The sequence below is a fragment of the Acipenser ruthenus genome, chromosome 4 (genome assembly GCF_902713425.1).
Source record: "Acipenser ruthenus chromosome 4, fAciRut3.2 maternal haplotype, whole genome shotgun sequence".
In the NCBI taxonomy this organism is placed as follows: domain Eukaryota; kingdom Metazoa; phylum Chordata; class Actinopteri; order Acipenseriformes; family Acipenseridae; genus Acipenser; species Acipenser ruthenus.
This window is the reverse complement of record NC_081192.1, coordinates 67,028,379-67,043,173: the sequence shown is the minus strand read 5'-3', so window position 1 is coordinate 67,043,173 and position 14,795 is coordinate 67,028,379. Positions and strand designations below refer to the sequence as shown.

Here is a 14,795-nt window from a genome sequence, read left to right as displayed (position 1 = left end):
ATTATAATCATTGCTAGAATGTACGTTATGCTAATATAGTATTTGTTTCACAAAAACAACAACATTTATTTGCATTCCGGACCACATGTTACCAGAGATGTGTAGAAATGTTATCATAATCTGTTCCTCTTGCTTATATCAAACAAATCCAGTACATAACCACGAAAGTAGATAGATATATGACAATATAGACAGATTGCTTGCAGAGTTATGTGAGTATGCAATAATGAGCCCAATGTTCCTATGAAAGCAATAACACACAACATGGTGTTCAAATATGGTCCAAGATTTGCACGCCTAGGGGTGTTCAGCAAGAGAAAGCCATCAATCTAAGTGTGCTGTATTTTGAGACACTTTGGGTTAATTATTTGCGTCCATGATCTATATCTGTAGTATATAAAAGCTGCACCTCCCTGTTGCAAGTCAGTTCCCATCATGGCTTTCTGATTGCTGATTGTAAGTTTCAGAATCCATAATGATCAGTCTCAAAGATACTACTCTATGAGCCATTCTGGAAAAAACATGTCAACACCCTTCTTTCCTCAAGGAGTTAGTGGTGGTTATCATTAAAGAATCGTCACACATCCCTCTACCTTGGACACTTGTCGCATTAATTCAGGGTCATCGCTTTTAATGTTAAGTCAGGTGTTTCTTTTTTTTCCCTAGATAGCCTATATTGTATACTTAGCAGCACCAATTCCAAATAACCTTTCCTGGACCAGACACATTCTATGATGCTGCCTAAACAGTCTTATCTGAAGTTTCAGTAAATACAGGAACCTTCTGTCCTGCAGCAGCAGCATTACTCACACACGACCGTGGTCCTTGATCTCCTTGCACTTCAACCACGCTACATCTTATTTATCATTGAGTTGCGGGTAGAAATGTTTTATGGGTGATGAACTGATGAGAAAATCTCAGCATGCACAACACAATTGGTTCCTAGCCGTGACTGAATTTCAAAAAGGTCGCAAACATTTCAAACTGATCGTGAATTTACATAGCCTAATCCCAACCATTTCAGTTAGCCCCTATTATTCCTTATGCTAACATACACCATATATGATATAGCTATGCAAAGAAGTGCACATGTCTATACAAGATTTGATATATGGATATATCATAATCACTCTGTACACTATCTATTAAGCAATTATATGTGCAACAATATATACCTGAACGAGAAACCAATTCAGATGATAGATGATAGATAATAGTACATTACACTCTATCACTGTTTAATTATTTAGCACACTCCCACACCTAGTCCTATTACTGGGGCAGTGTATATGTTAAAAACATCAAATCTGTAATGAATATGCAAGTGTGCTTTCACAATATACAAAGGTCTTCCGTGTAGAGGGATACAAAAATGATTATACACCTTGAATATGGTATTCAAAGCTTCTGAGTCACGTCTTTTTTAACTATTATTAAGGTATTGGTTATCAAGCATCTAAACGGAACAAAAATGAGAAACAGTAGGATTTGCCAGGAGGAAACTATTCATATTAATACCGTTTTCTTAAGTAAGCTTTCTTGCTGAAAATACCTGTAACTGGAGCTTTTGGAAATACTTATCCAGAGGGCACAGCAGTTAGAAGCTCAAAAGTAGAGGTGCTGATCTCTCCCTACCAACGTGCTTGTGCAACTCTTGTGCGATCTTGCACTCATTGATTTTTGTTTCATTCAAAAGAGATTAACAGTTTGGTCAGAAACATAAAATGTCATTATTTGGGAAATTAAAGAAAACATATAAACATGATCATCATTTCCCACGTGCTACTGTTATCCCTTTCCATGGGACTAATCTGTTTGTTTTTAACTTATTCAAGTTTTCATTTTTGTGTCAGAGATGTAATAGAAATAAAGACACCAGTTTATTTGTTTTAAGTGGCACACTCACAAATCGTTTTTTGTGTGCATTTTTATGCTTTTTTCAGTCACATCATTACCTTACTTACAACCACATTGTCACACAGTTCTCACTCTCAGACTGTATATTCTAGTATATAATAGTATATATTATAGTTTAACAGTTATATTATTAATCTGTCATATACATTTTAAAATGATTGGAATGATACCCCGTTAAATGTTCACTCTGTTCTATTATTAAAGTACTATCCATACGGTAACATTTGTAAGTCTTATTCAAAATTATGTTATATAAAATGTATTACATTGCTTAAAAATGTGCAGAGTAAAATACTTCTGGCCTGCCTACTCCTAACTTTTTTCCAATCTGGCCCCCTTAAAAAACTAGTTGAAGAGCCCTGGTGTACACAGTCGACTGTTTAAACAACGAGTCTTTGATCACATTCGCTGTGAGTAATTGCTTACATCATTTACAACTCTGAGTTAAAGTAACCAAGGCAAGTTCTGATGAAAATAAGCTTAAGTCTGAGTCCATGCAGATTTACCTAACCATTAAAAAAGCACTCCTATTTTAAATCTCAATTTATTTAGACTGGACCAATCTCATGAAATATAGATCTCCAGTCACCACTAAAGTATTATAACAATGCTGGTTGATACCAGTATGTGGGTGGCGTTGCCTCATTTAAGAAGACATAAGACAGACCATTCATTTAGTTCCACAGAGGTTTTAAAAATATAAAAAAAACATGAAAGTACAAGAAGTTACAGGGGATTGGTATCCTGTCCACAGCTGTATTTATTAATCACAGTTACAAAGGTGGAGGAAACCACAGGCTTTTAGCTGCTTGTATTTGCTGGAAAGGAAAACCGTTTAAGCTTCTTGGAGAGTAATGAGGCCTTCGTATACATATTTTATTTACTGGATGTTTTGAGAATATCTTCTATCCTCTATCTATAAAGCAATTCAGAATCAACAAATGTCACATTTGTGTCATTCCATTATTTTTTTTTTATCAGTTTGATACATCTGTCTGTACTGCTTAAGCGATAGAGCACGTCGATGCAGGCTCTACCGTGTGGTAGATGACCGCGACTGGAGATATGCGTCCCGTATGTGAGGGCGCGAACGAAAGTCAAGGGAGACCATATCGAGAGGGCTCTACCACTATTAGAAAACGATTTATTTCTTTACTTTCTCTTTAAAAAAAACTTTAAAACCTATATTTACCTTGAACTTCTGATATTTCGCCGGGTAACCTTTTGCTAAGGAAAATAGTCCCTAACATAATTAGAATATAAAAACGACATACACATTGAGAAAACTTTATTATTATTATTAAAATTATTATTATTTGGCTAACATATTTATTTATTGGGGTTTTACTCTTATTATAATTTATCTGGATATGTACAATTGTTGAATAGTCCGCTAGTATTGAGTCGGACTCGAAACTTGTTGGAGGCGGGGCATCATTCAAGCAGGCAGGGAGTGGATTGGCTGGTACGGAAAGAACTGAAACAGGGTTGGCAGTTTGACTGGCTGGTTTTAAGGGAGGGTGTTGTTTGTATCCAGCTGATGACAGAATTGTGGACCAATCGTGTCTTTCCTGTTGATTTGCTGTCCAGTAGCTGCGAATCGAGCCTTCATTACTGTGTCCTATCACAGACATGATTTCGCTTGTCTCTAGACCAATGTCAGAAAGTATGTTTAAGTATCATTTTATGTTATCAGATTAGTTGTAGATTAGAATGTTAAGGGAAAAAGCTGGTATTTATGTGTGGATTGATTTAAAATCTAATTCACAGTTAAGCACTTCAATTCAATGTTCCAACGGGCATCTATGCAAATTAGAAGCCCGCTAGATCTGGAAGCTGATTGGCTGTTCGCACTCAATCGTTTTCTAATTCTTTAATTAACATTTTATACAATTAACATTAGTCAAGTAGACAATCTATGTGACAGGTTCCTTTTTCTCGGACACAAACAAACCAATACCGTCAAATGAACCTTCTACAACCACAACTTAATAGCACATGCATTCACTAATTCAAACCATTCAGTAAAACCGGTCTTCAATTTCAGTATCTTGTGCATGATATATCATTTTCTATTTTTACTTTACGTTTCCCAAACAAAAATAAGAATTTAAATATAAAAAGTAAACAGCAGTTAACAAGTTCAGGTACTTACTTAACTGCCAAGTCACACACGAGAATAAAGGAAGATTTCTTTAGAAGTACATTTTTCATAACAGAAAGTAAGGAGTCTTTTTTATTGCTAGGATTTTAGTATTTTGCCCCGGTTCCTGCATGCCAGACATAGTGTGATCTGAAATTCAGAACTTTGGCAGGGACATAAGGTTATTTATAAATTTTCAATTTTCAATGGGGAGCAAAAACATTTGGGGTGGGGTGTTAATTTTTATCAATAATGTATATTATGTATTTATTAAAATTACAGTTGTACTGTATTGTATTATTTAAAACTTAACTTTGTTGAACTTCCTTATAAATGACTTATTCATACATAACATACTCACTTTGGTTTGGCCCACAGCTGATGTAAATGCAGCATCAGCCAATAGTCTCCTAGCTTCTTAGGAGACAGGCGCCAGCAGCAGTGTAAATCTGCTGAGACACACCACAAGTATAATATTTCTTTGTGGAACAAACAGGTAGACGACTAGTTATCATATGGAGTTTTCCTACTTTTTTGATGTCAGCATTTGGGCACATTTGTTAGATGATGGTATGTGAGGAACTTGAATAACTCAGTTAAATGTTTTCATTTCAAAATGATATCCCTTGTGTTTGTTTTGCGTTGGTGTTTACTCAGTGGCTGTGCATCATCTAGGTTTGATTTCGCAAAGTCTGAACTTTTATTGCACCACACAGATTAAACATTCAATAACAGAACATGTTCTAACAGGCACCATGTCAGAGAGTGGTGGTTATACATTACTCTAGTTTGCCACCCCGATGCCAGATTATGATATTTCAGACAGTGAGAAGACAGCACATAACCATCAGATGGGTACAGAGGGGTATAGGGTTTCAGCTGTCAAATTAGCTCGTCTTGCTACAAATAGGTGTCAGGAATGATTTCACGTAAACATTATGCTAATAAGTAAGCTAACTCATAACCTCCAACGTAGAAAATAACATGTCTCAGAAAACATCTGTGCCAGGAAAGCAGATTGAATCTGCAGTCACCTTCCTAGAGCACTGAATACTATAAAAACACAGGTCACCTCAGGGAAAGAAGAACTACAGCAAAACAGACTTACATAACTAAGTCTTTGTTCATAGACACTGGAATTACAAGCCTATTTTATGTCAGGTAAATAAGGCATATGTCATCTGGCTGTATCTTTGTGCAAGTTATACAGTGGGCTTTCTTGTAGACTCTGCTTTCATTGCCTGTTGTTTACAAAGGATCTTAAATCATTGCTGAAGCAATAGCCCTTTAAATAATGGTGGTTTTAGACTGCAGGTGAGGTCTTCTGAGTGGATTAATACAACCTTTCTTTTTATTTATTTATTTATTTTGAATCTAGCATTTTTAAGTCAAGACTTAGAAAAAGATATCAGAAATGTCAAACATTTCTTAAATGAATTCAAATACAGAAATAGGTAGTAGCATTGCAGATGTCAAAATAAAAAGCCCACTTAATGGCATTTCATTTACACTATGTAACACAATTTTTGTTCCTGGGTAGTAAGTGTTATTTCCTAATTGCTTATGCCTCAAAAGTATAGAAAATGGCTATTATTCCCCACAAACTTTGCTTTTCTGACCAGGACAGTGATATTTTGAAATTTACCTATTTCCAATGAGAAAACGGGCGAATTTGTGTCTTTTCGTTCACATAAAGTCAGAAAAGAACAACATATGAATCCAAATTAACATATATTTATACTAAAGTAATACAAAAATGACTACAAAAGATTTAGGAGTAGTTTTTTGAGATTTACGATTATACTGTAAATCACTTTCACGAATCAGCCCCCAAATGTAGTCTCCCATCATGTTCTCGTTATACTGTCCTTGGTAGCGGCGTTCAAAGTCCAGTATATCCTGGTGGAAGCGCTCGCCTTGCTCCTCCGAGTACGCTCCCATGTTCTCCTTGAATTTATCAAGATGAGCATCAAGGATATGGACTTTGAGGGACATCCTACAGCCCATTGTGCCGTAGTTCTTCACCAGTCTCAACCAGCTCCACATAGTTTTCGGCCTTGTGATTGCCCAGGAAGCCCCGAACCACTGTGACAAAGCTGTTCCAAGCCGCTTTCTCCTTACTAGTGAGCTTCTTGGGGAATTCATTGCACTCCAGGATCTTCTTTATCTGTGGTCCGACGAAGACACCGGCTTTGACCTTTGCCTCAGACAGCTTAGGGAAGAAGTCTTGAAGGTACTTGAAGGCTGCCGACTCCTTATCTAGAGCTCTGACAAATTGTTTCATAAGGCCCAATTTGATGTGCAGTGGTGGCATCAGCACCTTCCGGGGGTCCACCAGTGGCTCCCACTTGACGTTGTTCCTCCTCACAGAGAACTCGGTCCGCTTGGAAGGGTCCACCATGCAGAAGTAGCAGTTGCTTGAGTGGTCAGTGGGTTCCCGCCAAATTCTTGGGATAGCGAACTTCATGGCTCTCTTTTCCCCTCTGTACCATCCTTGTAAAATTAAAAACTTTTACAATTTTAAAAATTTTAACAAATTTTATAACGTAAAATTCCGAGCAACAATTGTCCATCTTACCTTCCAGAGGTTTTTTGCAGTGCTCGCAGGTGAAATGAGGTGCCCAGGGTTTGTCTTCATCCCCGACAGGCATGCCGAAATATGCCTTGTAGGCCTCACACATCTTAGCAGATGCTTCCACGGAGTACTTTTTCGCTCTTGTCTTGATAAATTGGCCGCAGACATAGCAAAATGCGTCTGCTGGAACTAAATTGAACTGGTGGGCTTAAGGCCCCTGTATTTATACTACTATTTATATTACTGGAAAGTTCTAGAAAGTTCTAGAAGTTACTCCAAGTTTACTCAGCACTGAATCTATCTGGAATGTTCTGGAAAATAGGTAAATTTCAAAATATCACTGTCCTGGTCACAAAAGCAAAGTTTGTGGGGAATAATAGCCATTTTCTATACTTTTGAGGCATAAGCAATTAGGAAATAACAAAAAAAAAAATTGTTACACTGTGAAATCAGTCTTTACAAATTAATGCATGAGGTATCATTTCGGTACAGTAGTCTCCGTGTATAGGAACACCTCCTAAGAGAACACTTCGTCTAAGAGAACACCACCTAAAGGAACAGGAACTTTGCCTTTTTGGCACCGCTAGCAATTTGTTCACAACTGATACAGTACTGTTTTGCATCCTGATAACTTATCATCATCAAACTTAAATTCAAATGGTTTATTCAATCTTCCTAGAATGTATTCTGATTTCCTGGAGTGCCCCTCGTCACTATCACTACAAAATGGCATGTAAACAAACACTGAAACGCGTCTCTCTTGCTACAAGTACAAAGTTAGAAATTGTTCGAGCGCTTGAAAAAAACCTGAATCAGACACAAATATGGTGTTTTCCATTCTGGTGAATTCCTTCACCATTCTGTTAAATCATTTTAGGTATGTCTTGAAAATGGCTCCTGTACAACGTATTCATAATTAATCAAGAGCTGCTGCTGCTTTTTTTAACGTGTATAGAGGTGCTGTGTTAATTTAGTTTGACAGTTAGTTTATTTACGTTAGTTTGTCTGTTACTTTATTATTATAGTGTAAAAAAAATGTCTTCTTAAAAGCTCATGCAAAACAGGCAATAGCTTGTGTGTGCAAAGTAAATCAAAGCAGAGTTATTTGTACAAAATGAAATTGTACACCAGATCTCAAATAAAATGGGCCAAATGGACCCGCATGGCGGTCCTAGTATTAATTGGAAGAGCCCAGACAGTTTTTTTTTTCCCGTCGGAGGAGGCAAGCCTCTGTTATAAACTCCTGCCTGCTATTAACCACAGTACTAGCAATGGCAGATGACAGTCTGATCCCTGGTTTTAATTGGAGGAGCCACTCACACCCTCCTGCCCCCCTGCTGAAGCACTGCTGTACTGAGTATCCACGATTGAGTGAAGTGTTGAATAATGGAAATTGCATCATTTGGTTTCGCATCCAGTTTTCTGAAGGAGATTTTAAAAAGCAACCAGAAAAAGAAGAAAATCCACTATGGGCAGGATTTTCCAATGGTCGTAAATGATAACTCCAGTGTTAATCAACAAATCGGTATGTAGCATTGATTTTGGCAGTTTTAAGTGGTCAGTATGCCTATTTCGTTATTAAATAATCGTGCTAATGTGATTTCCTGAACTCTGAACTCTGGATACGTACATTATATGACAGCTGACCTCTACTGTAGACTGTATTTGAATTAGACAAATAAAAACCTAAGAGTAAATAATGAAATGTTGGTATAGAAAATGGCATTTATGAAATACGTTCATTAACAACCTCATTGACTCAATTTAAAAGCATTAACGGCTTGATTTTATTAACAAATTTCGTTTGAAAATCACTTGCTACTAAAGCTGTTACTTACTATACCGCAAGTTCGATACAATAACACTGTTTTTTTTACCCCCCCCCCCCCCCACAGTATTTAAACACAGCTGTTTCATTGTCTTATTAGCCCTTGGGGCTTATCTTGTGAAGGCATTTTAAAAGGTAGAATGCAGGATAACATTGTTGAAGACTCTGTTTGCAATGCTAGATTACATGGAAACACTGTATAAAATCTGAAGGGATGCCACTACCAAAAATGGAAAATTCTAACACTCATTTCAGCGTGGTTGGTATGGGAGTGGATTGGCTGACCAGGGGTGCAGCTAATAACTGTCTTGCTGGCCCTATTTACTTTTCAGTAAATGTGGTAATTCACTCACATGGGACAAAATATAGCTTTACTGATTTAAAAAATCTGGATATAAATCTATAAAATGTCACAACATATCTAGCTTGGACAGCATAAAAAAATGAAGGGGGGGGGGTTCAAGGGTCAACAGGGTCATCAGTACTCAACACCACTGCTTAGAAGTCACCAACCACCAATGGTACAGAACGGTATTGTATACAATGTTATCTAATCTAAATGCAATATTAATGTTGCATGCATTCCATTTTAAACATAAGCTGGCAGTGTGTAACAGTTATGATGGGCTACTGTTTTCTGAAGCCAGTAACTTTTCCTCTGGACCTGATTGAGTTGGAAAGTGCAACTGCAGAAGCCATTAAAGGGGAAGTTTTAAAATGCTTGTTGCATTGTGGATTCACTATGGAACTGCTGTCTGAAGTGTCTTGGTTTGTGTAGTGACGGTGCTACGTTGTGTTGCGAGTCAAAGCTTGTGTGGGAAAACTGCTACAGAAGGACTTCCCTTACCTTATCTTATGGCATTGTCTCAATCATAGACTTGAACTTGCCGTTGATGAAGCTCTAGAAGTCACCAGAGGTACAAATGATTTTAAGGTTTTTTTATATAGTTTATATTCGTTGTACAGTCAATCACCAAAAAACTCCTGTGAGCTGAGTGCACATGCCAATGAATTGCACATTGTAGTTCGAATGTCTTTAATATGTGGTGGGTGGCTTCAACATGGAGAGCTGTTAATGCAGTCTAGCAAACCTATCCTGCTTTGGCAAAACACTTCGAGGATGCCTCACAGGACCGGTCAAGAGATGGAAGGGAACAGGTTAAATTTCAAGGATTGCATTCAAAGCTGTATTCTGTAGATTTTGCCAGTAACCTTTCTTTAATGCTCGATGTGCAGACTGAACTCCAGGACTTATCTGAGTTGTTATAAGAACGAGAAATGACCATTCCAAAGGCAGACACCCTAATGAAAATATGCATAGAGAGCAAAAAAAACCAGGAATTTACATGGAACAGGCTCAGCAAGCTGAATAAACTACGATATTCCAAAACAGCAAGCTAAAAGGCACTGGAAAAAGTCCCAGAATCAACTCGTCTCAATTCATTCAAGCAGTCGTTGACAACATGAGGACAAAACTATTCACAACCGCCTCAAACAAAGCTGACCAAAGCACACGCGAAGCAAGGGCATCTGATTATAACAACTTCATTCAAAATGTGTCTGTTTTGAATCCTGAAAAATAGGTAGAGGAACCAGAGAATCCTCGCTTTGGAGAAAAGGAAATAAGAGCACTGACTGATCCCCTGAGAATCAATAACCAGGAAACCATTCCTGATAAATTAAAAAAAAAACTCGTCCTTGCAGTGGATACTCTTGTAGCAAGCAACGCTGACCACGAAGGGGATTCAGTGTCATGAATAACATCATTACGGAAAAACGGACTGCACTTACTACTCGTCATGTAGAGGACTTGCTTTTCATTTCAAGTGTGGGACCACTTTATACACAATGGAATCCTATGCCGTACGTAAAATCATGGCTTGGCAAGGGACGACGCGCTGCACATTCTTCTACAGGGACGACGCGCTGCACATTCTTCTACAGGGACGACACGCTGCACATTCTTCTACAGGGACGACACGCTGCACATTCTTCTACAGGGAAGACGCGCTGCACATTCTTCTACAGGGACGACGCGCTGCACATTCTTCTACAGGGACGACGCGCTGCACATTCTTCTACAGGGACGACGCGCTGCACATTCTTCTACAGGGACGACGCGCTGCACATTCTTCTACAGGGACGACGCGCTGCACATTCTTCTAAAGGGACGACGCGCTGCACATTCTTCTACAGGGACGACGAGCTGCACATTCTTCTACAGGGACGACGCGCTGCACATTCTTCTACAGGGACGACGCGCTGCACATTCTTCTATAGGGACGACGCGCTGCACATTCTTTTCAAGGCACGAGAACATGGAAAGCTGCAAGATCAGTTCTACGGGCCATTGGGGGGAGTTTCTTTAAATTAAATGGTTAGTGACTGTTTTTGATTCCATTCCAACTTAACAAAATGTTTTTAAATCAAACTAAAATGGACTAACTGTATTTTCTATTGTAGCTTTTAGTATTAATGTGATTAATGTGGGGGGGTCAACAGTACCGGTAAGAAATTAAAGTTACTTTCACCACTGCTTAGAAGTCACCAGCCGCCACTGGTACAGAACGGTATTGTATGCAATGTTAGTGGCGTGGTCTTGAAATCTAAATGCTATATTAATGTTGCATGCATTGCATTTTAAACATACACTGGCAATGTGTAACAGTTATGATGGGCTACTGTTCTTTTCTATGTTGGATTTAACAGCCAAAATTGGGGTAAAACATTAAGAATAGATTGTTGGAAAGTGTTGTCAGTCAGAATACAATAATAAGATTCTACTGCTGCTAGGGGCCCTCTGCCTTTTTTCTGCGCCTCTATTTTTTTGGCCACAAGCCCTACTGCTGTAGTTCCTGCTGCAATAAAATGGGTATGGGGGTGTAAATTTGAACCAATTATTTATATAGTGACCACTTTTGAAGATATCACATCCTTACATTCTACCTTTTTTGTAATGTAGCCTACATGTGAAATGTTTTTGGTCAGATAAATCTATTAATTTCACTATGTGGAAAACTATGTTTCCAAGACACTTTTCTACTGTCAACAGCATACAATATCTTTGAAGATAATGTAACCACTTAATATTACTTCTAAACTTTCCTAACTTATATACAGCACACGTTCAAGCTATAGATACAGTACTTCAAGCTGTATTTTCCCAGCTCACACCAATTAGATCTGCAAAATGTGGTCATTTTCAAATGTATACAGTATGCAACATGTTGTCATGCAACCCTAAACTTTTCTAAATGTCCTCTGCTGAGTGATGTGTTTTGTAGCAATAGGTAGCATGGATATCAGTTAAAGCGCTGTGTAATTTAGACTGGTGTGTCTGCCATGCAATTTTGTGTTTATCTTCTTATGACCTGTTTATAGTGCTTCTGTAAACACTTACACAGGAAATCACGGAAGGACTTGTTGTGCCCTTTCATGTTGAACTTTCCCTGATTAAAGTGATCAACAAGTAAGTCTAATTTCAGAAGTAAACCAAAACAATGCAGCACAGCTTAATACAAATCCGGGAACTGCATAATTGAAAATAAACATAAGCCGTTGTGATCAGACACATCATTGGGATCACTTAGTATAGTCCACCACCTGCCAATGTAGCACACACGTATTTGTAAATGTGCTTCCCCTCACATGACTGATTCATTTATTTTTGTAAATGCCATGTATTCTGTACTACAGAACAATCTTCAAATCCCTGTTGTAAGATGGGCAAGATCACATTTTTGACCAACTTTAAAGAGCTGTCATTAAGAGGTTGTGTGTCAAGTGCTTCAAAACCTTTGTAAAATAATAATTGCTACCCATGGTGGCCCTATACAACAATACAAAGATTAACTTAGACTGGGGTAAATGGGTACTATTACAGGTTAGTTAATGTTTGACAGATATAATTAGAAATACTAACAATGCAGATAAACAAACATTTGTTCATTTTGGTGACTAGCTTCAAAGACTGGCACAAGCTGCAATTCTATGCCAAATTAGGTAAGGGTTTTATTTATTTTTTTTGCCTTTCAGATTTTCAGAGTTAAGTCAAACGTTTACCCACATTTTCCACTATTACAGAATACATTACGTTAGCATTCTCTGAAGTGACAAATCACTTCTCTTAGTAGTAACATGCTAAGCTGGTGGAAATGGGAAAGCTGCTGGCTATCTGTGTTGGTCAGTATCCATGATCTGTGATCACTCAGCAGTGTCACTTCATCCAACTGCTTGGTAGCAAATCCTGTTACGTTAAAATTCTTTAAGTAGGACACAAACAACTGTTCACTTTAATGTATTAATGCGGCCTGGTTTTCTTTTGAAACTCTTTGATAACTCAAGAAGAATTGACAAATGAGGAACGTGGTACTGTACTTTAAGCAGTTTTCTAATACCATATATGCTGTTTAATAACAATTTTCCTCAGTATTTTTTTTTTCAACTGAAGACGAGTACAACAACTACAACCAAAATGAAGTGTTATAAGCGTTATCGATTAACAAAATGACAATACAGTTGTAATTACCATTTAGTAACCTGGTGTACTAATTTAAGTTAAAAAGGGTGTTACTACGTAGCATTAACAACACATCCACTAATTAGTATTGTTAGCGTCCATATCCACAGAAAAGTAGGCTATCATCTATATTCGATTTTTTAAAATTATTATTATCCAAAAAGTCTGCATAACAGACTTTTCATGCATTCTTAATTTCGCAAAATATTTTTTCATTGTCAGTTTCACCCTATTAGTGATACATGGTAATAATTGTAGTTTTAAAACGTATGACCGCATCACAGCTGAAACAGTGCAGCCTAAAAATCGAACTAAACAAAATAATAGCAATGTTGAGTAAGAGTATTCCTAAGAGATGGTGTCATTGAATTATTATGTAATAACTTAGCTAAAAATAGCGACAGTGATTGTATACTGTATGTCACCTGTACAATAAATATTCACAACAGCGCTGACTTACCCAAGTTAACGAAGCTCATCACCATGTCAGCATCGTTTAAGAAGGTACTGTCTTGTAAACTGGCAAGAGGTGGACTTTGTGTCGTGAAGATGGATTTGTACTGATCCAAAAAACCCTCTACTTCTTTCTTCTCTTCGTTTGAAATGGTATTGTATAGCTCCAACATAAACAGCGGGGCTGAATTGTACTTGCCAGGTGACACATGCGGTTTGGGTCTATGTGGCAGTCCCAGGACTGAGAGAATCTCTTTCTGCATCTCTCTCTTTTCGTGTGTCCTCAACCTCCTATGAATGAAACTTGAATGGATTTCGTTATTGCTATCAAATAAAGCACTGTTTCCAGCAGCATTGAAAACACAGCACGAACTCCACCACAGTCCCCAAAAAGCTGACCAGTAGCTTATCATGGTTGTATATCCTTTTCCTTCTTTGTTCTGACTGTTTAGCTCGACTGTAATCTATTAAAATTAAAAAAAGCGTTTTTTCTTGATGTGTAACTTTCTTTATACAAGTGTGTTGTGTTCCGAGCAAGATGTGCTACGTCTGGTTTGCATCTGCATTTAAAAATCCTTATACTGTAAATTCAAGACATGAGAAATATCATTCAAAATGTAACGTGTATAAAGCGGTCCTACTTTTTCTTTCAGCATTTTTCTTCATTAAGGTGTCCAATACTAGTGTTCGATATTTGTCCACCTAAAAAAAATATGAATCTTGCCCTGAAATAGTTAAAAAAAAAAAAAACTTTGATAGATGTATGTTTGTAATATATATATATATATGTATATACTAATCAATAGTTATCTTCTTAATCCTCTCGTAGAATACATCCCATGGAATCTCTCAGTGTTCCGTTTTATAAACTAATACCCCATAAAGTACATTTCCATGTCAGTTTATCCTTCTAGATAAATGTTCCAATACCTACTAACAGATTACCAGTCCTCCTCTTGAGTAAGTAATGTTGCACTTGCAGGTACCACAGCATTTCTAACCCGGTTGATCCCGCCCAGTCACCAAGGGACTCTCCAATGAGATATCAGGAACTTCAAAAGAAACTTCAATCACCCCTTATATCCAATGGTGGCACAGCGAGATGACAGCCAAAAAAGGAACAGGTTGCTTGAATTTAACAGTGGAAAATAATTAAGTAATTATGATGACTGAAGTAGCAGTTGCGCTTTTTAGAGGTACTTCTACAGGTATGGTAGAGGTATTTGTACGGTTCTTTAGGATGAGACTGCAGCAGCAGTTGATAACTAAAATGGGGAGGAAGTAAAGGTTTAACCTAATTGTAATTTATTCGAAATTTAAAATACCTTAATTCAATCATTTGCATTATGAATTATTTCTA

The 14,795-nt window shown here is 37.5% G+C and overlaps 1 protein-coding gene across 1 annotated transcript in view; it reads right to left on the bottom strand.

The window, feature by feature from the left end:
* bmp6 (bone morphogenetic protein 6) overlaps positions 1-14,408 on the bottom strand; it is a 79,703-nt gene extending 65,295 nt beyond the window's left edge. Inside the window, exon 1 of the mRNA XM_033999813.3 lies at positions 13,443-14,408. Coding sequence (XP_033855704.1) covers positions 13,443-13,848 — 406 coding nt within the window. The 5' untranslated portion in view covers positions 13,849-14,408. The remainder of the gene's footprint in view (positions 1-13,442) is intronic.
* Positions 14,409-14,795: the final 387 nt, after the last annotated feature.